This window comes from Syngnathoides biaculeatus, chromosome 6 (assembly GCF_019802595.1).
Source record: "Syngnathoides biaculeatus isolate LvHL_M chromosome 6, ASM1980259v1, whole genome shotgun sequence".
NCBI classification, from domain to species: Eukaryota; Metazoa; Chordata; class Actinopteri; order Syngnathiformes; family Syngnathidae; genus Syngnathoides; species Syngnathoides biaculeatus.
Genome location: NC_084645.1, coordinates 20370053 through 20391664, shown reverse-complemented (window position 1 = coordinate 20391664; position 21612 = coordinate 20370053). Strand labels below are relative to the sequence as shown.

General features: G+C 46.6%; 2 protein-coding genes across 4 annotated transcripts in view; both read right to left on the bottom strand.

Annotated features, from left to right (window-relative positions):
• Nucleotides 1-2035, bottom strand: part of LOC133502599 (membrane-associated guanylate kinase, WW and PDZ domain-containing protein 2-like) — an 88188-nt gene extending 86153 nt beyond the window's left edge. For 2 of the 3 annotated variants that reach the window (XM_061823588.1, XM_061823590.1), the window contains exon 1: nt 981-2035. In XM_061823588.1, coding sequence (XP_061679572.1) covers nt 981-1278 — 298 coding nt within the window. In that variant the 5' untranslated portion in view covers nt 1279-2035. The remainder of the gene's footprint in view (nt 1-980) is intronic. The other variant, XM_061823589.1, reaches the window with a different exon arrangement.
• Nucleotides 2036-6856: 4821 nt separating this feature from the next.
• Nucleotides 6857-21211, bottom strand: LOC133502001 (guanine nucleotide-binding protein G(i) subunit alpha-1). The gene is made up of 9 exons (XM_061822242.1): nt 20726-21211; nt 13776-13818; nt 13102-13243; nt 11208-11365; nt 10962-11090; nt 10397-10526; nt 10101-10254; nt 8542-8734; nt 6857-7923 (listed from the first exon to the last, which is right to left on the bottom strand). Exons 1-8 carry the CDS (start codon nt 20841-20843, stop codon nt 8544-8546), a joined length of 1065 nt encoding a protein of 354 aa, XP_061678226.1. The 5' UTR covers nt 20844-21211; the 3' UTR covers nt 6857-7923; nt 8542-8543.
• Between the last annotated feature and the right edge of the window lie 401 nt (nt 21212-21612).

The window sequence follows — 21612 nt, the reverse complement described above, 5'->3', positions numbered from 1 at the left end:
ATCTGTCCAACTATCGTCACACCTATTTATTGATCTCTCTGTCAAGCAGGCGTCCGTGCAAAGAAAACCTCCCCTGGGCCTACGACATTTATGATATTGATAAAAAAATAGGAGGCGGCGCAGTGCATCAGCTGGTAAAACGTTGGCCTCACAGTTCTGAGGACCCTGGTTCGATCCCGATTGCATGTTCTCCCCGCGCCTACGTGGGTTTCCTCCCACTTCCCCAAAAAACTGCAAGATTAATTGCCCGTTGGTGTGATTTGTGAGTTTGTCTCGAATGTGCCCTGCGATTGGCTGGCGACCAGTTCGGGGTGTACCCCACCCGCCTCCTGCCGGCTGACAGCCGGGATAGGCTCCGGCTCTCCCCGTGAGGATGAGCGGCAAAAGAAAACGGATGGATGGATAAAAACCGGGTGATTTCCTCAAATGTGAGAACTTCCTTCTCCTCCTTTTGTTTTTGATTCTGTTCCACATTTGGTTGGGTCCATAAAATTCTGCCTGTTCCGTACTTTTGGAAATGCGCACGTACGCTGTTCGCTTTTTGGAAAGTTGACAACTGAACACATAAAAAGCCCGTCATGCAATTTTGTGTGCAGTTTGAATTTATCCATCGCAATTTGTCCTTTTCCTCACGGATCCTTGCGTCTGTCCATCCCTCCCCAACGACTTTTTTTGCCGTTCTGGTGTCACATTTGGGCTCCCCCCCCCCCTCCCCGATTAAGAATTATAGTGGGGGGGGGGGGGGCAGCTCGACGTTTGCAGCAGCCCCCCTCCCGCCGCGTCCTCCACCCAAAACATCCCGAGCGGGGCCACCGAAGTCGCCGGACGCGGACACGCCCCCCTCCGGGCTACAACCGCCGCTGGTTCCGGTTCTGAAAGCTCCACGCCGAACAGGCCCAGCGTCGGAACAGGAAAGAAAAGGCAAAAAAAAAACTGAGATCGTCGGAAGAATCATGTGGAAACGGAAGCAGCCGGCTCACCTTGCTTGACACATTTGAAGCGGACCGGGTCCTTGCAGTGCTTGATGACGGCCAGCACGTCCCGGCCGGTGAGGCCGGCCACGGGCATGTCGTTGACCTCCAGGAGCAGCTCATCCTCGGCCAGTTTGCCGCTCTGCACGAGCCCCTTGCCCGCCTTCACCTCGCCCAAGTAGGGGAACTGGCCCAGCTCGGCGCCCCCCTTCAGCTCCAAGCCCAGCTCGCCGTCCTTGCCGCGGCAGACGACGGCTTCGTGGACTTTGTTGGTCCAGTGGTTCTTCTTCTTGAGGCTTTTCGACATGGTCGCGAGGGGCGACGCGAGAGGCCGCGCGCGCTGCCCGCTTTCAGCACCGCCGGCGCCTCGTGCCCGCCCCGCCGCAGCTGGGCGACATCGCCGACTCGCGCCGGGAGCTGCGGCCGCTCTGCGAGGCGCCGAGTCGGGGCGAGAGAGGCCGCGGCGCGTCCTTCTGGACGGGGTGGGGGAGCGAAAACGGTTCCGCCGTCCAGACGCACGAACGCAGCAGACAAACAGCGGCGCCTAACCCGGATGTGAAAGCCGAAGAAAGGGGAGGCGCGGGGGGGGGGGGGGGAATGCTTGTGCTTCGGGAAGGGAGGGGGCGTCGCGGAACCTCCCCACCCCCACCTCCTCAAGCCCGTGAACGCACCGCGGCCGACGGGGCCTTCACTTTGGGATTTTCTTCCAAAAAAAAAAAAAACAAAAATGGCTGCCGTCAAAACAACAATTAAAAATGTAGCGGTAATGGCCGCTGATAGAGTTGGAGTAGTCGTCCTTCTCAATGACTGCTTTTATCAATATTTTTGGAAAAATGTCATTCTTCCGATCCCATCATCATCACCCCAAATCTGACCCCCTCCTAAATATAATCTGAAGTCGAAAAGTGCGCAAACCAATTCAAAGGGATACCCGGAACATTTACATATATCAATAAAAACATGAAATCATATATTCTTGAAGGGCCAAATGTGCACAAACGGATCTTTTTCATTCGTTCATTTTCTTTTGCCGCTTATCCTCACAAGGGTGGCGGGGTGCACCGGAGCCTATCCCAGCTGTCAATAGGCAGGAGGCGGGGTACACCCTGAACTGGTCGCCAGCCAATCGCTCACAACCACACCTTGGGCCAATTTAGAGTGTCCAATGAATGTTGTTGCATGATTTTGGGATGTGGGAGGAAACCGGGGTGCCCACCCGGAGAAAACCCACTCAGGCACGGGGAGTACATGCAAAGTCCACACAGGTGGGTCCGGGGGTTCGAACCCGGGTCCTCAGAGCTGTGAGGCCAATGCCTTCCCACCTTACCCACTGTTCCGCCCTGAACGGATCTTGTTTCGTTTTGAAAAAAATTGCATTTAATCCTAATTACTGAACACTGAATGTATTAAAAATGTTTTTGTTTAGTTTTTTTGACGACACAAATTTCCTTGAAATGAAGGGGAAAAATGTATCAAGAAGGGGTGAAAATTCCGCTTTCCCTGCGTCGCATGTTTCAGTGTACCTCAAGAAGTATCCGCTGCATGCTTGAATTAAATCTGGCAAAAGTTTTGTACCTCACTTTCTTGCGAAGCTGCATTTCCGCTTCTACGGTTATCGGGACATTTTCAAGTGTCCAGTGGATTTGAGATGAGTTTCAAGGGAAAGTCATCACAATCCGAATCGGCTTTATTGCCCAAATATGTAACAATAGTCACGCTTTCAATGCACTCTCGCAGTATTGCGTGAAATGTTGATGACGACGACGGTGGTGGTGGTGGTGGGTGTGTGTTCCAGGCTTAGAAGTCACCCCGAATCAAAAGAACCGCAGCCCCAAAGGCGGCACGTGTGCATTAAAAGTGATTTGCGGCCTCAATGTGACAGAAAGACACGCTGACGCGTCATCCGCGCTCAGCGTCACATTTTCGATTCCACTCGGTCGACGTTCAAACGGCGGAAAACCGTCAGAATCTTTCGCCTCCGCGAGGCCGCCAAGGACACGTCAACGGTTTGCTCCGGCGCCGCAGAATCTTTACAGTCGGAGACAATTCTGTAAACGTGCGATCCGGTCCGGTCCGGCGCCGACAAACGAGCGGAAGGCAAGAAGGAAAGACGTGAAAATCTGCCGAGTGTCTGATATTTAATATATCAAAGTCAACTGAAACAGAATCAGTGATGTCATCACGCGAGGCGAGCGCATTGCACCACGGCAAGCGTAAAAAAAAAAAAGAACATTTTTCAATGTATATCTGACAGCGCCATTAAAAAAAAAAAGACACATTTTGGATCACATCGTTGAATTTGGTGACGTGGGTGCAGCCGGCATTTGTGTTTTGCGGCTGTCATCTGCCCCAAAGCACGACACGGATCAACAAAGTCGAATTGTCCGCAACTTAAGTTAGGAAGTGCTGCGCTCACGAGTGAAAATGCGATCAAAATCTGTACCGGTGGATGTCGACGCTGCGCCATTCATTTGAGCGGGATGCAATATAACAGCCGTCAGTCCGTTTTTTTGTTTTTTTTTTTTTGCCGCTTATCCTCACGAGGGTCGCGGGGAGTGCTATCCCAGCTGTCGACGGGCAGGAGGCGGGTGGGGTACACCCTGAACTGGTCGCCAGACAATCGCACGGGACATACTCACAATCCCACCTCGGGGCAATTTAGAGTGTCCAATTAATGCTGCATGTTTTTAGGATGTGGCAGGAAACTGGAGTGCCCACCCGGAGAAAAGCCACGCAGGCAGGCCCAGGATCGAACCCAGGACCTGAGAACTGCGAGGCCAACGCTTTCCAGGGGATCCACCGTGCCCCCAAATACAATAGTCAAATGTGTACACAAATATTGGAAAATCGAAGGCTGAAAAGCAACGTCGAGGGGCAAACAAAGTACAATGCCGGCGTGGCAATCGGAGGCTCGCGGATCTGAAGTCTCGGGAGACCACGACCGGGCTGCTTTCTTGCGGCGGCCGCACGAGCGACGGAGGGAGATGAAAAGCAATCAGCTGTCGGAGCGCGTCTAAATTTGGAGCCGCTCGCAGTCTTTGTTGCGGACTAGCGATGTAACGCACACGCGCACTAAACGGCGAGACCAACGGAAGTACGAGTACTTCCTTACTACCCTTTGTATTGTATAAAAGCTTTATGAAAAAGATTAGTCACCGTACAAAGTGCAGTAGTCACGATCGCGTGCCCTTAAAGTGCCGCCGACATGCCTATATACATTTTACAAGAAATGTTATGAAAACTACATCTAATATTACTCACTTCAATGTCTATACGAAGACAAAAAAATGGTTGGAGAGTTGCGATTCATGCACAAACTTGCGGCCATATTGCACGCAACGTCATCAGCAGGCACCGCACTGGTGCAGTCGGTGGGAGACGAACGACGGAGATTTGCGACTTTTTCCAAGAAGAGAACGTCTCACAATCGAGTGAAGTGACCGGGGCAATATTACCCTATCGTTTCGAGCCGTATTTACATGATATGCGGATCAGTTCTGACTAACAACAGGCTCCCCGACAGTGTATATATATATATATGACAGTAAGTAGCGTACTCTCAAGGACCCTGCCCGATCCACCTCCGCGCCGGTGATAAACAACGCCGACAAATGAACAACGCTGCCGCTGCCCCCCCCCCACCCCCACCCACCATTATTATTTTTTTTAGTAACTCTATACACACCTACCTGTCATTTGGAACCCACAAAGCTCTCGTCCGTGGCACCCGTGCAATCCATTTTTCACGACGAACCGGGTCTTTTGGAAACGCGTGAAGAGTGAATCCATCCTCCCGAGCGTTCGAGCAACATCCGGCAATACAACGAGCCGGCATTTTGGCTAACACGCAGGAAAAAAAAAGGTACTTTCCCGCCGGTAAAACTGGTAGAAACACACAAAGCCGCCAGCGTCACTTCCTGCTTCTTCTCCAAAACGAATCCTACAATACAAAATAATCCATATTTGACATCATGACATGTTGTGAAAAAACGGATGGGTCCATTCCGGCTGCCCTTTTTTTTTTTTTTTTTCATTAAAAACATACAAAAAAATCATGCTTTACGTGTCAGTGGCACTTTAAGGGGCGTGGCCAAGTGACCGTCGGAATCTGGTTCAGTTGGTGCGTGAGCGTGAGTCGTGGCCTACAGCAGCTTCTCGCCAGCGCGCTCATTTCGTATTTGTGCGTTTGACTCTTTTTTTTTTTTCAAAAAATGCTTTTGCAGTGTTTTGGGTTTTTTTTGGTCCCAAAATGGCAAAAGTATTCAGCTCGCTTGAAGAGCATCTTTTTCTTCTTCTTTCCTTCCTCTTTGGGTGCACACGCTGGCTTTGATGAGGCGTCGTAGGTGCGCGTTTTCGCAGGAAGGAAGGGATTTGCATAACGTCTGCGCACTTCGCTTTACACATCACACAATGGGGCCTAAAAATAGAGGCCCCTTCTCTTGCCTGATCCCTGCGCTTCGACACGAGGGGACTTAACCTCAGCGCGCCAAACGTTCCTTCCCATCATTTCCCTGTCGGACAACTTGCGACGCGCGGATCGGGAAATGCAACGGAAATATGAATTCTCATCGACTGCAGAACGCCGTGAAGATCATGAAGCGGAATGACAAAATGGTCGTTTAATCAACGGGCGTCGGTTAGTTATCAAAGCTCATTTGTGCGTAATTAAGGACAAACTCATTTGGGGTTTCATTATTAAAAAAAAAAAAAAAAAGAAGAAATATGTCATCATAATTGAACTCGGATGACGAAATGGAGTTCCTCAGGACGCCGGATCGAGACAGAATACATTCGCCCAAGCAATTTCAAAGCATTGCTACGTGTCTTAAGAAAAGAGCTTAAGCACTCTTCAGTCAAAACGGAATTTCATTTTTCAGGGGGGATAAATTGTGCCCGTTACCACGACAACCAGGGGCGCAATATGCACTTAAATTTTGGGTGACTTCTTGAGGTGTTCTTGGAGACTTGTGCAGAATCCTGAGCAGAGCCCCCCAAACCGTCCACAAAACTCCCTTAACCATTTCACAAATATATTTGCAGTACTTGCTAACTTTTTTTCTGCTTTCTTAATGAAGATGTGGAGTGCAGAACTTAAATCCATATTTTCCACACTATAAGCCCCACCTCAAAGCCTTTAATTGTCTCAAAAGCAGACGGTGCGCCTTATAGATGGAACAGTATCGAGCCTTGAGTGCAGCGCCATCTAACGGACGCATAACACGACCACAGCCTCTGCTGCAGGGTCTTTTCTATGCGGCTTATTTGTGGAAAAAGTTTGAAAATAGGCCATTCGTTGAAGGGGCGTCTTATAGTGCGGAAAATACGGAAATTTGTCCGAATTCTAAAGACGGGTTGCCAACTTATTTTGCTTGCGCTCAAAATTCTTTACAGTGAAAAAAGTTTGCACCTGTTTAAAAACGATGAGGCAACCATTAAAATGTAACATTTGAAAAGTACAACGTTGATTTTTAATTAGCACCTTTTCGAATGTCGGAAGCATTTGCAATTTTTTTTTTTTTTTTTTTTGGGGTGGCCATCAGTAAAATGTTTTTCTGCATTTTTTCCATCCGCTTGTCCCCAAAAACTCGGGTTCTCTTTTTAAAAGCTACAAATACATTTTCTATTCTGAGAGTTTGACATACAGTACATGAATTTGATCTTGTTAAAAACAACTTGTTGGCTCAGTCTTGCAGACCCCCCCCCCCCCCATGAAGACGAGACCATTCTGTAGTACACTTGGGAAACGTTTTAAAAGTGGGACATTTCTGACTTCCCAGCAGTCCTGAATGCGGCACGAGTCACCTGATTTGACTTTTTTCCAGTTCTCCCTTGTAAATATTACTCAACAGCTCAATGTTTTGTTGACCACAAAAATAACTCGGCGCTCTGTTGCATAAGTTGCCATGGTTTCAACACAGCAGCTCTTTTATTAGCCCAAAAAAATCATGGGAGGTTAGTCCACAGATGAGTCCCCATCCGATGGCAAATCTACAACCGCGGGGTCGGGGTCGGGATCGGGGGGAGGTCGGGGGATATGTAACGCGAAACCGTCGCCGATATCTGGTCCGTGTACGCCGCACGTCGTCGTCAGGGCGCTTCTGCTTGTTGCGCCCGACGACGACGACATCCTTCCTTACAAAGCTTCCTTCCTTCCTTCACTGGGAATGTTGCTCGTCGTGGTTAGCTTCTTTTTTGGTGGCTTAGAAAAATACAACTTTGAAAGAGGAGGGTGACACCAAGACGAATTAAGTCCCTTTGTTTTGATATTGTGCATTTTCTCTCTTTCTCACTCGCACACGCAAAGAAAAACACATTCACAGGCTTTTGGTCTCGAGCGCACATGCAAACCGGCTGAAAAGGTTCGAATGGCTCTCACAGTATCTCAGAAAGGGGGGGGGGGGGGATTTGGCCTGTGGAGCGAGTTGGTCGTACTTGGTGTGTCCAAGGAGGGGAAAAAAAAACAAACAAACAATAAAAGTAACAAAACAAACGGAAAACAATTCGGGTGGCGACAACGGCGAACACGTGAAACGAACTAACAGCCGAGGAAACTAAGACATGCTGAAAGTCAACATCAACACGTTCTTTCAGAAGTGAGCAAAACAAAGTCAGGAGATCGAATGTGTGTATATGTATGTATATATATATATATGTATAAATATGTATACATACACACACACACACACACACACACACTAAGCGAAAAGGAGCACATTTTTGAAAAAGGCTGAAAAAAAAAAAAAAACAAAAACACTGCCACTGACAGTTGTACAAATATTTTACACAAAATGTTTCTCGTCTACACGCCGCCATTAAAACCTTTGAGAGATGAACATAAGTTAATAAGATGATAAAAGTGACATTTGTCACCGGGGGCCTGTGAAGACCAGACGCTCGTTGAATAAAGTCACCGGGCGGGAGGGACCGCCTGGGCCGGGCCGGGCCGGGCCGCCTGCACACAATAACGACAACATGAGCGCGCGCGCCGAGTTAGGCGGTGCCGACGAGGACGAGGGACACGCCGAAAAAAGCACATTTCACATTAAACATCATTTGAAGGTGTCAAAATTCGAAAGTCAGAATCTTTAGAATGCTCTATTATTAAATCATATACAATTTTTTTATATTCAGTTATTACTGGAACAAAAAGCCGTTATTCTTTCAAGAGAAAAAGGAGCAGAGTTGCAAGATGAATATAAAAGATGAGAATTTCATATGACAAGGACAAAGTAATTTTTTTTTTTTGGGGGGGGGGGATAAGTTTTATATCTGAATTAAAAATTCTTATTTTACTTTTTTTGGACAATAGTTCTGAATAAAAAAAAAAACCCACCTATTTTAAAGACTATACATTTTCAGATTATAGTAATAAGAGAATAAAATTGTGTATATTTGAGAAATTGTCGTATGTTTTTAAGACGACAAAAAAGTCCTCTTTTATTTTTTCCCCCCTTTCTGTGCATTTTATTTGCTGTAAAATATGATTTGATACTTTTTCCCACCGACTTGGCTGACTTTTTTTCAGCGCGGCCCCCCTCGTTAACGCGCGACACGAACGGCACACGTTCACCTTCAGAAAAGGCCGCAGTCCTTCAGGTTGTTTTTGATGATGACGTCGGTGACGGCGTCAAACACGAACTGGACATTCTTGGTGTCGGTGGCGCAGGTGAAGTGGGTGTAGATCTCCTTGGTGTCCTTCCTCTTGTTCAGGTCTTCAAACTGACACTGGATGTAGGCCGCCGCTTCCTCGTAGGTGTTGGAGCCTGCGGGCGGCGACAACGTCGGATGCGGATTCATTTTTGACCGCTGCAGTATCAAAATCTCGAGCAGAAATACGATTTCGTTATCTCGTATTCCTATACGCGGACTGGTTCCAGTCCACATTTCCACGTTTTTGGGGCAGCTACCAACGGCCAGTCGATCTACGTTCTGAAATGAGTTTCCTCCGCAGGGTGTCCGGCCTCTCCCTTAGAGAACGGGCGAGAAGCTCGGTCAGTGTCGAGCCGTTGCTCCTCCGCATTGAGAGGATCCAGATGAGGCGGCTGCTGGGGCCTCCCCGGTGAGGTGTTCCGGGGCGCGTCCCACCGGAAAGAGACACCGGGGACGACCCAGGACACGCCGGAGAGACTACGTCTTCTCGGCTGTCTCGGGAACGCCTCCGGAAGGCCTGGAAGAAGTGGCTGGGGAAAGGGAAGTCCGGCTATCCCTGCTGAAGCTACTTCCCCTGCGACCCAAGTCGGAAAAGCGGTAGAAGATGGATGGCTTAAAAATACGGCTAAAATAGATATATTTTTTGTCACTAGCGAATACGACTTTAAAACAAAAACTTGTTGGAATGAAGCTGTTAAAACGTGGCCGTTCCCGATAATGCGCTCGGGTTCGGATTCGGGTTTGGGCACGCGCCGACGCCTCCAATGTGGAGAAGACGACTTTACCTTCAGTGTGTGTAAAAAAAAAAAAGAAGAATCATCAACCTCAACTGCACGTAGAAGACGACAAAGCTGGCTAGCGTGTGTAGAAGAAGACGGCGACTAGTTTCCGTGCCCTCAAAGCAGGCCGCAGCACAAGGGTCAGGGTTAGATATATAACTTCTTTTTTTTTTTTTTTTTAATTCAATGAATTTAAAAAAATCTTTCACAAAAATTGGTCGCATCTGAAGGTCTTCCCATTCTTCAAAGTGTGGAACAGTGTGGAAGAATCAACAATCGGCAGCAGATTTAGAAAGGCCGGACGGCTACGCGAGAAGAGCAGCACAACTTCAGCGTTAACTCGAGACGAAAATGACATTGAGAGCGACGGAGAGAACGAAATGGAGTAAGACGGAGACTTTCCGAGGCTATTCGACGCCAATACCGAGGACGACGTCTTAGTGAACCGGCGGATAAAAACAGACTTTTCTGTTTGAGCCATTTCACAGCCACGTTGCAGTCAACAAGCTGTGTAAATAAACACAAAGTCTGTGTGTGAATATCTAATAATTTCGCAACGTACCAGTTACGTGGGGGGACACACACACACACACACACGGTCACGGCTTATGAGCCAGTGCACGCTGTCGTCCGGAACATACGCTACGGTACTGATCGGAGCGTACCTCGCACAGGATTGCTCAAATATTATTTTATTCACCTGCGTATTCTGGGTAGCAGATCGTGAGGGGGCTCTTTTTGATCTTCTCCTCAAACAGGTCCTTCTTGTTGAGGAAGAGGATGATGGAGGTGTCCGTGAACCACTTGTTGTTGCAGATGGAGTCAAACAGCTTCATGCTCTCGTGCATTCGGTTCTGCCAAAGAGCACCGACGCGCAGCGGTCATCACAAAAATGAACCTCAAATGTTGATGACGACAAGAAGCATTCAACAATGTGCATTCAAAATTGACAGACGGTCAAATTGGAAGGTCATCTGGAAATTGCGGCGCTCTCACCATCTCCTCGTCCTCGGCCAGCACGAGGTCGTAGTCGCTGAGGGCCACGCAGAAGATGATGGCTGTGACGCCCTCGAAGCAGTGGATCCACTTCTTCCTCTCCGACCTCTGGCCACCCACGTCAAACATTCTGAAGGCATCAGACCCGGCCGGGCGTTTCAATAAACGAACAGCCGTACCTCGACTTCCAAGTTGAATTCAATCCGTGACCAATACATCGTGTTCTCCTGCACTATTGAAATTTCTGCCATACGCTCACCAACTGTAATGCAGTTTTGACTGCTGCAAGAATAGTAAAAGGCAAACAATGGGCATAATCTGCTGCTGTGCGCCACAGCTCACATCCACATTCTCACATATTCACAAGTGTTCAATTACAATGTGGTTATTTTAATATGTTTATAAACGTTTAAAGTGTGTGGGAGGGATAAAAATGTTTGGCTCCCCCCACCCGCATTTGATATTGTGGGTGGGACTAGAACGCGGGGGGGGACCGCACGATACGTCTCCTTGATGTGTTGAACCGCGTTAAATGGAGGAGAAGACCTGAAAAGGGCAAACTGACTTGAAATGCAGATCCTTGAAGGTGAAGTGCGTCTCCACGATGCCAGTGGTCTTCACTCGGGTCCTCAGCACATCTTGCTGGGTGGGCACGTAAGCCCCGTGTGATATCCTGTCCAGGTCATTCAGATAGCTTTTTTTTTTTTTTGGGGGGGGGGGACGAGGACGGGAGACAGAAGAGAAGCGGAAGAGTGAACGAATTGAAAAGAGTCACACCCTCCCTCTGGAGGATGGCGACAGGACTACTCACTACGCCGCCGAGTCGTTGAGCTGGTACTCTCGGGAGCGGCCGAAGCACGCCTGCACTCCTCCGTCCTTCCACAGCCGCTGGATGACCCCGGCCAGCTCGCCGGTCATGAAGCCCTCCTCGGCCGAGCCGGCCAACACGAACAGCTGCCGCGCGTCGTCCTGAGTCAACAAAAGTCCCATTTAGGTCGCTACGGAGAGGCCGAGAGCCAAGCCGGCGTCGCGTTTCATATAAACACCAAAAAGTCAAAAGGGTGGAAAATCTTGCCGGTCGTCACGCGTCACAACGGGGACGTTAAAAGAGTCAAAATAGTCTCAGCCTCACTTGCATACTTCGCAGGCCAAAGGCCGCGAATGGCTACAGACACAAATTATTTTGCTCATTAATTAGGACACACTTCCAATGGCCATAATTAATGGTCTACACCCACAGGTGTCAAACTCTAGGCCCGGGGTCCACGTCCGGCCCACCGCATGATTTTTATGTGGCCCGCGAAGGAAAATATTGTGGCAACTTTCGTGATTCTTGCAAAAAAAAAAAAAAAAAACTGTACCAAAAATTTTTCTCCCTTCAACTCTTCTTCAACTTTGGACTGAAAATTCTGGATACCCAAGATTATATTTGTCATAATCCACCAAAAGGAAAAATCTTATTGTTTTTGTGGACCTATCAGAACATCAGAGTGACTTGGGAAGTTTTTGACGTCTACCCTACCGGACCAGACAAAATGAAATATTTGGGATTTTGAGGACAACTGATACGACAACTTTAAACTAGGAGACTGAGAGCGGTCAAAAGCAGAGCTCATTTCGATCATTCCTCCCGGGACACCGACTCTTCCTTTAACTTCGCCTCCTAACATTTGGGACTCTTTAGAGAGCTCCTTTGGTACTCATCTTGATATAAAACCAATTCAAAGGCAAAACAAGGAATTGTCCAGCAAATAAAAAGAGATTTGAGCCGATTCTGCAAGATACCTCCCGCACAATGATAGAAATCCACTTTCTTAGAAATGTCCACCTGCAGAGTCATTCGGGAGGGTCGAGGGGGAGTGCGCCAACCCCCCGCCGAGGCCTTCTCCTCCTCGCTCTTCTGTCTCTCTCGCGCTCTCACAACGCAGCACGAGGACCTTTAAGCGGCCTACTTAACTACAGTTAAGTAGTGGCGCGCGGCACGGTGGTGCCGCGCTAGAGCATTGGTCTCACAGTTCTGAGGACCGGGGTTCAAATCCTGGCCCCGCCTGTGTGGAGTTTGTTTGTTCTGCGAGGCACTCCGGTTTCCTCCCACACTAATTGGACATGGTGTGATTCCGAGTTTATCTGACTGTTTATCTGTCTCCGCGTGCCCTGCGATTGGCTGGCGACCGTTTCGGGGTGTAACGCAGCTCCTGCCCGACAACAGCTGGAATTGGCTGCACCCCGCCCGTGACCCTTGTGAGGATAAGCGGATCATTGAGCAGAATCGTGAGTCAAATTACTGAGAAGTTCTTGATTCCCATCCCTGCTGGTATGACACGTGTAATTAAAACATGGCCTGGAGCTCGTCGGGTTTTTAGGAGGGCGCTGAACAAATTAATCCCCCCTACTTGTCCAGTGAGGAAATTTGTTTTGGAAATGAGAGCGAGGACTCGCGCGCCCTCTTTGATTTCTTAACGCAGCATTATGTGCTCATACCTACAGGCGATGCTCCTCGTGGGCTAAATGGCAAGTTTAGAAATAGAAACGGAGCCAGAAAGAGTCGGCTAATGACCGCCGGTCGCGAGACGGAGGTCCAAATAGCCAAATAGAGGAGACTCAAAAAGATTGTGCGTGGATGGGGAATGTATCCCCTGATATAAACGGGCCACACCGTATACATGAGTTCATTTTATCGAAGGGTAACTTTGTGCGACACTCACCGCTCTGGCCGAGTCGGCAAAGTCGATCTTGAGGCGTCCCATGGCTCTGATGATGGCAATGATGGACTGGATGGTGTTGCTGTAGACGACCGCCTTGTACTGCTTACATTCCTCCTCTGAGTAGCCCGCTTCGTGGATGATCCTGCCACATGACGAGAGGCTTAGCGCGCGGACCTTAGTTGTGCCGACCCCGCTCTAACAGGCCACTGTGCCAAATTCATATTTTCTTTCCCCGCCGGCCACATTCTAGTTAGTTGCACTCGTGAACGACTGTGAAACCAAACCGCTGGTTAATCGATGATGGGGGATCGATTGTGAAATTAAACGTCAAAGATAATGAAAAAAGGGAGGGGGGGGGGACTAATAAAAAAAAAGTGATTTTTTTTAAGTTCATTATTTATGTTGACGATTAGAAGTTGATGCAAGTGATTAGCTTTCGCACGCCCCAAAAAACAATTTGGCGTTTTGACGCCAGCAAAAGGACGTCCACACAGATCAGTTGTGGTGACTTCTTTTTAAGCGTTAAACAAGTTTTGAAATAAACCAAACATCATGATCTGTTTCTCAGGGTCAAAATTTTGAATAGGAAAAAAAAAACACAATGCTTGTAAGACAGTTTTGAAATGATTCTATCATGGTCCATTTTGCAAAGTTTTGTTGCGTTTTTGACTTACTTCATCTGTTTAACAATCGTACTCTTCCCAGACTCGCCAGCACCTGAAAAAGAGACAAACACGGCGATGACATCACGGCAGAAAAAAGACACGGCAAATTGACATTTGGTGGGGCGAGAAATTCTTTTGGTTGGTGGGCAATTTTATTTTATTTTTTTATCTGGGGGTGGGACTACCCAGATGGCACCTCAGAGAACATGTCGGATCTTTAAATGCGAGCCTTCAGATGGCCGTCCTATTTTCCATTTTCTATCCCGCTGCGCTATAATGGTAACGCACTCACATCATACGCCAAACGTGCAAACGGAGCTCGGTTCCTCTCAATCTGCCGTTTGTCGGGCCACACGCTGACAGGATCTTGTCGAAGCCGCAAAACAGTCGGCAGTTGAGCCCGTCCTCGGCGCAATTGGATTAATCAAGTCCGTCCCGGCGTCAATGAGATTACACGCGGCTCAGGCGTCCCTGGGGTTAAAATTTAATACGAGCCGGACTTGCATGTAAAGTGAGGAACATGATCAGGCTGAGATGGCGCTTTCGGACTTTTTTACCCCTTTCCGTCAAATTAAGCAAGCGAAGGCCAGATTGTGAGAAAACTTCAGAAAGATGATCCTGAGCGGAGACCCGACAGTGTGACTTTTCTTTCCAATCGTTTTGGAAAACGTCAAGGCCGACAATCCATCCATTTTCTGAGCTGCTCATCCTCACAAGGGTCGCAGGGGTGCCGCAGCGCATGCCAAGCTATCAATCGTTAACGTTAAACGCAGTCTTGCTACTCTGGCAGACTGCGGATTGTCAGTTATGCGTTGGGTGTGCTCCACTGGTCCCCTAAAAGTACGCCACACTTTAAGAGCACGGAGCGCATGTGACAATTTTTCCCCCTTTGTCGCGTGCGGGGTCTCGTTTTGAACTTTAGATGCCACAGAGACAAAAATGCAAGTTTTTGAAGCGCATGCCTGCCAGTTCCATCCGGCGAGGAACAACAACTACAGGGATCGACAACTCCCGGTGAGATCCGCACGCGTTTACTGCTGAGAAGACAACATTTTAATTACCTTCCCTCGGTGGGGACTCCCGGGGTCCCAGGTGAGGAGACCCGTTCGCTAGTTGGGCGCCACACACGGTGAACAGACAGACGTACGCCTGCAAAAATGTTCCCATCCATCCATCCATCCATCCAATCTTCTTATACCTCTTACCCTCATTGGGGTCGCAGGGAGCCGGGGGGGGGGCCAATCCCGGCTGACTTTGGGCGTAAAATCAACAACACGTCCAGCACTTGTGGAGCGGAGAGATGACAATAAGAAGCGTCGCTGCCTTCATTCACATCGCCTGCGTCATTTAATTTCAGGTTTCACAATTAAATACGACGACGACGGGCATTCTGCAAATGTTGCTTGAAAAGTCTCGTACTTGAAAGGAAACGCAAGGAATACGACCCGGCATGGCCGGCGTGAGCATCGTGATACGGAACAATGTTACGGTCGAGCAATTGACCCCTCCGTGGATATTGCGCAATCCGCGTCACTGACCAATCACAGGCCAGAGATCTGCATAAACCACGCCCCTTTTTGCTGCCGCCATTTTCTCTGACAACATTGCATGGTCCTGTATAGCTTCTGTTGGCGTTTTATCGCGTATTTGGGTTATTTAACAAAAAATATGGTCAAGAGGTGTAGTCACGGTCTTTGTAATAGTGACGACGGGTATCCTGAAAGCCGAGTCGGTGGGACTTCGATTCGTACCCTTTCCAAAAGCGAAGACCCGGTACGAAAAATGCCTTCGATGGATCAAACTTTGTGGAAGACCGCATCGTCAACTCAATCCATCTAATATCAACCGGAACACATATGATTGCACCAAGGTATGCCCTATATTTGATTTTCAATACACGTCTCGTATAAATGAATTTGAAGTTCTTCGCTAGCATAACACTGCTGCGTGTGAACGATTGACACACTTATTCTTCGTTGAGAGATATTTAGTGAGAGATATTTATTCTTGCCGGCTCCCGGCCGAAGCTTAACCAGACTGTGTGCACAAAGATATGCCCTATATTTGATTTTCAATACACGTCTCGTATAAATGAATGAGACGTTCTTCGCTAGCATAACATTGCTACGTGTGAACGATTGCCACACTTATTCTTTGTTGAGCGATATTTAGCGATGATCGGACTACACAAACGTGTCGCTTTCTTGCCGGCTCGCGGCCGAAGCTTAACCAGACTGCGTTTGCACGAAGATATGCCCTATATTTGATTTTCAATGCACGTCTCGTATAAATGAATGAGACGTTCTCCGCTAGCATAACATTGCTACGTGTGAACGATTGAACGAAATCAGAAGCATGGCGTCTGTCTCAGTTAAGAATGTATTGTATTGTATTTGCCATTTTTTACGAATTGTTTGTCTTACGTCAGCGCACGCGGCGTGACGTCACTTCGGGAGGCGTGGTTAAGTGCCCTGTACGGAGGGGTCAATTTGAAAAGGGAACGCCTGTGAAACGACAAACGTTTGTCGAGAATGCTTTAAAAAGCCACCCCGGCAATTCAGATAAATAACCCAGACAATGAGAGCATTTATGGCTAAATATGTGCAGCCCTTTTATGCGACCAAAGATATGGATAGTCATTGCTGCTCATTTTGGGGATCGAATTGATGATTGTTTTTTTTAACAGTCGCTAATCGTCTCCAAATGCTGTAATGTAAAGTAAAGTAAAACTAATGGTTTAAGCGACAATATATATATATATAGAGAGAGAGAGAGAGAGAAAGAGAGAGAGAGAGAGAGAGGAGAGAGAGAGAGAGAGAGAGAGAGAGAGAGAGATCTTTTTTTTTACTTAAGTGGCAAAACAGCGATATGCATCGTATCAAAGGAAAGAGGAAAGGGATTGGAAATGGACTTCTTCCAAATGTAAAGACAAATCTAATACGTATGGGCTGACAATGTAAGTGGAGCCATTAACGCGCAGTTTGAAAATATGTCCAGAATGCATGACGTGGTCTAAATCCATCAATTGTTGACGAATATGCTACATACGAGGACAGAAAGAGGGCCACGACTGACGAGTATTTTAAAATTTATTAATCTGATTATCTTGGGTTTTTTTTTTCCTCATTTCCATCCTTTATTAAAAAAAGGAAATTATTTCAAATTGACAGTGGAGATGAACAGAATTATTATTCAATTACTGGTTTGGTTCGTAATGTCAGAAAATCGACAAAGACTGATTTGGTTTCCAAAGAATTAAAAAAAAAAAAAAAAAGACTTTTGCAAATGTCCTTTTTCATTATTTAACTATAGAGGCTGAAAATCCAATTTTTGGTTAAACAAGGCCTTTAAATAATTAATTGAATAAGTGATTATTAAAAACCTTTACAAATTTTAATAATCCATGTCCAATAAATGAGGAGGAACATGATGTTTGTTTTCTGCTACGTCATTCTTTCTGAATAACACAAAGAGTAGCAATTTGTCAGCCGTTTGTTACCGTCAAGGCTTCTCGGAGAGACTGGAGATGCATTGTACGCAACGTGTCCGAACACTACCTAAAAAAACAGGCAAAAGAACATCATAATCGATGTCGCTTCGCCCACCCACACACACACGTACAAGCGCGGGGGAAATCGAGGTGCGCGTTGGCCTACAGGACACAAACGTGGTCAATTTAAGACCCGAGCGAGCGCGCAGTCGCGGGCGTGTGCCGGCTTTCTGTCGGCAGCCCAACTGCCGCACATTCGCATCGCTGTCAGTCTTACGGCACGGGTTGCTACGCAACGTCGTATACATTCGTTTCTGATCGAGACGGTAGGCGTTGGCCGCCTGCATCGAGCAACAAAACATTGTGGATAAAAATCATGAAGCGTCACGTTAGGTTGACCGGAGCAATCATATGACACGCATCAAATACACTCTGAGAGCGTCGCGATCACAACTGGACTGAGCCGCTTGGATTTGAAGACGGCTCGTCTTTTCTTTGTTTTTTTTTTTCTTTGTTTTTTGCATAAATTGATGAAGCCCGCTCGGGTGGGAGGCAAAACGGCTTCTGAAACGACCAAAAACAACACTGCTGATATGGATTCAATGAGCTGGATGAATAAGAATTATTATTAGAGCTGCATTAAATAATAAAGACAAAATAAAATAAAAATAAAGAAAAATAATGCTCGGTTCTAAATGACAATTTTATGGATTACAGTGGTTGCACTGTATCTTCCTGAGATGTTTAAAATATATTTTATTTTGAATCCACTGCTGACATTCAATTGTAAACATGCTGCTAATAATGTACCGTAATTGGAATCCGCATAACATATTCATTACTTAACTTTTGAAGTCTACATATTACTCATACCATGTATATATTTATAGAAAAATCTCGTAATATTCCATTCATTTGATTTGGCATTTCTACTCTTCTGTATGTCCTTTATTTGGAGGATTGGCAAAGTCTGTGCCCTCATTAAGTAAAGTGATTGAAAAATCTGGGCCAAAAATGTCATTTTCATCTTTAAAAAAAAAAAAAAAAAAGAAAAAAGAAAAGAGTCATGTTGTAAAATATCACTTCTAGGTGCAAATACCAGTGAAAGGAGTATTTTGCTATCGGCTGTCGTGTTACGTGATGCTGGTTCCCGGAACTTCACATGCTCACAGAAAGCAAGCGAAAGGGAACCAACCCGAAGCAGCGACAAAAACTGAACGTCAAATTCACAATAAACGACAACTTTTACCCAGAAAGCTTGCATGCAGAGAAAGGAGATCGTTACACGGGCTTTTGCGTACGAGCCCTGGCAGTCAGGGGAGGCGGAAATGCACATGCAAACTTTTTGCAGAGGCATCGGATTGGACTCGGTCGGTATCGGCTGATAATCAAGCGGTGCCCAGGACCAGGGGAAAATAAAAATGAAAAATCAGTCAATCAAGACCGCGACATCCCAATTGACAATTACTTCAATCTTTGAATTTTACAGCAACGTTTAATGACGAAAACGTTGCATCACTACATGTAAAGCAGAATTTTGTGCAATTCATGCACTGGATGAATTCATATTGGCAAGTTATTAATCAAGTACCAGTGAGTCAATTTGGTGTTAAAATTTCTAAGACTCTGGAACAAACAATTTTAAGGAGATAAGAGACTTGAGAATGACTTTGCTGGGTCAAAAAGCTCAAATTTACACCACAAAAAAATAAAATAAAAATAAAGGGTGGGAGACAACTAATTTGGATTAGCAATGACAAAAAAAAAATAAAAAAAATCCACGTCACTTTATACATGGACCCCGAGTTTGATACCGGCTGTCTTACAATTGTCATCGTAACACTGTTCCTTGTTAGCGCAACGTGTGGGATGTGCATGAGCCCAAATGTGATTAAGTGAAACCGCAACATACTTTTGGAGACAAACAACACACAAAGATAAACAAACATTTCAAACCAGTTTACCTACATAGTAACTCAAATAGGACTTGATGGTCGGGATAACGTCAAAGATCCCGGCGCCATCATACTGGTCAAAGGAGACATGTCATAATTGTTAAGCGTTGGGTGAAAGCAGCCACAGTTTATTAACATTTTGAGAGTTTTATGTATAAAGTTAATCACGTTGTATGATTTGTTGCCCATGTCTTTAATTGAACTGGATTTTATTTTGCTCCCAGCATCCATTTTGGGATTGCAAATGAGAACCTGGTCTAAAGACCCTAATCTGGATGGATGGATAAATAAATGTCTACAAATACTGTCAGTACACATGGCTGCTGGATATACATGTGGTTGGGTTGTTTTAAATAATGGCTGCACGGCAAACGTCTTTAAATCCATCCACCATCCATCTGTCCGTCCCTCACACGGTCTGCGGCCGTCGTGTTGCCTGACTCCATCCGACGTCGGTACACCCTCGATTGGTCGACGGTCAATCGCAGGGCACACCAAGACAAACGAGTGTTCATTTTCCCATTCACACCTACGGAAATCACTCGCGCCTTCAACGTTCCAAATATGAATGTTTTGGGGAATGTGGGAGCAAGCCGGAGTACCGAGAATAGCAAAAGCACCTCAAGTGTGTGAGGCGGGCCTGCATCCCCATCTTCAAATCACATTTTCTAAATTTCCCCTGAAGCCATTCATATTTTGTCCTGAATTTCCCACGGACACCAAACACAGCGGCAAATTGACTCTGGAAACCCATTCACCTCGTCAGCTCCCTACGGGCGATGGAATTACTCAGACGTGAGAACTAACAGATATGTAACAGTAATAAAGGGGAATTTACCACCAAAAAGTTCCGCGATTTGAGCAAAAGGCCACCACAAGTGTGATAAGGTTTATTTCCGTACGAGTCTGCGACCAAACAGGAATATTGCTAAAGTCAACTGATTACAATTGATTGGAGACCGTGGTTATGCCAGGGTAATTAATAACGCGTTTAAATCGCCGGAGTTGAAAATAATAGGAGGGCTGGGAAGGTTTTGTGCCCTCCCCGATGAAACAAAAAACAAAACAAACAAAAAAAAAATCTCAGTTCGCTAACTAAATCCGGTGCTAGCGACGCTAGTAGAGTGGCTAACGTTAAGAAGCTAATTGCTAAATTAGCTTAGCGACTTAACGCGTTGGGCGGCAGCAGCTGGCTAAAGTGGCGATAATCCTCATAGGCAGATCAAGTTGGAGCATTTTCCCGACTGTTACACGGGAGTTAGTTGAGGGGGGACACAACAGTCGAACTTTTCGAGCTATCTGCGCGACGAAGCCCCAGCATTGACCACAAAATGTCTCCACTTGTTGTGACACCAAAAGTTCGAGCGAAGCGTGGATGCGGCGTTTAGACGTGGCGTGATTTGGTGTGATGAACACGGCCGAAAGTGTGTTGTGTTGTCGTGCGGGGCTTGGGGACGGTACCGAGACTCCCCCACCCACCCATCCATCCATCCATCCATCCATCTTTCTCTCACCGAGCAGCAACAGCTTCACCTCCCGGGCAGCTTTCTCTCCGTCGTCCCGGAGATTCCGGTCGATCATCTTGCTCCGCTCCTGCGCCGCCTTGTCGTCCGTGCTCAGAGTACATCCCATTTTCTCTTTTTTAAAAAAAAAATATTTTTTCGCAGTCGGATATCCCCCCGCGTAGGATATTTTTTTTGGGGTAACACCGGACGAAACAACTTTGGATTGGGAGCGCAATACGACATGCAACGGCTACCACCGAGCTAGCATCCAGCAATAATGGGGCGGAGGAGTTAGGGTGGGTTTCCAGTTGCGGGTTGAAGCCCGCCCCCCTCTTCCGACCGCTGACTTCGCAGCGAAAACACGTAAAAAAAAAAAACGTTTTATTGTTTACTTGACGAATCGAATTCGGAACGACTGTTTTGTCCCTCTAAAAAAAAAAAAAATGGAATATAAAATGGAAGTCTGCCTCATTTGCTGAGGAAATTCTTCTTTTCCGGGTTTGGGCTCGACTCGAGGTGTTTTGCGCATGCGCCAAGCTCCGTTTAAAAAAAATAAATGCGTGCGTAGTGAAGTTCAAGATTTGGTTGAAACTGCTGTGATTTCATTTAATCTTTAAATAATTGCAGGGGAAGGGGAACATGATGTCAAAACACACAAATCTGTATTCCTACATGTTTTTTTTTTTTAATTTTGTCTAATTAGAAATTCCTTTTTGGACATCTGCACTGTCAAGTAAGACCTCATACAAGAATTTTGCAAAATCCTTTTTACATTTGCTGAGATAAAAATGCTTGTATTAAAGTGGCACTGTCAAAATTTCATTCATGCTTATTGTGATTGTAGTTTGTAGAAATATAGGGATGTACTCAATCACACTCATGCGGCCATTATGATA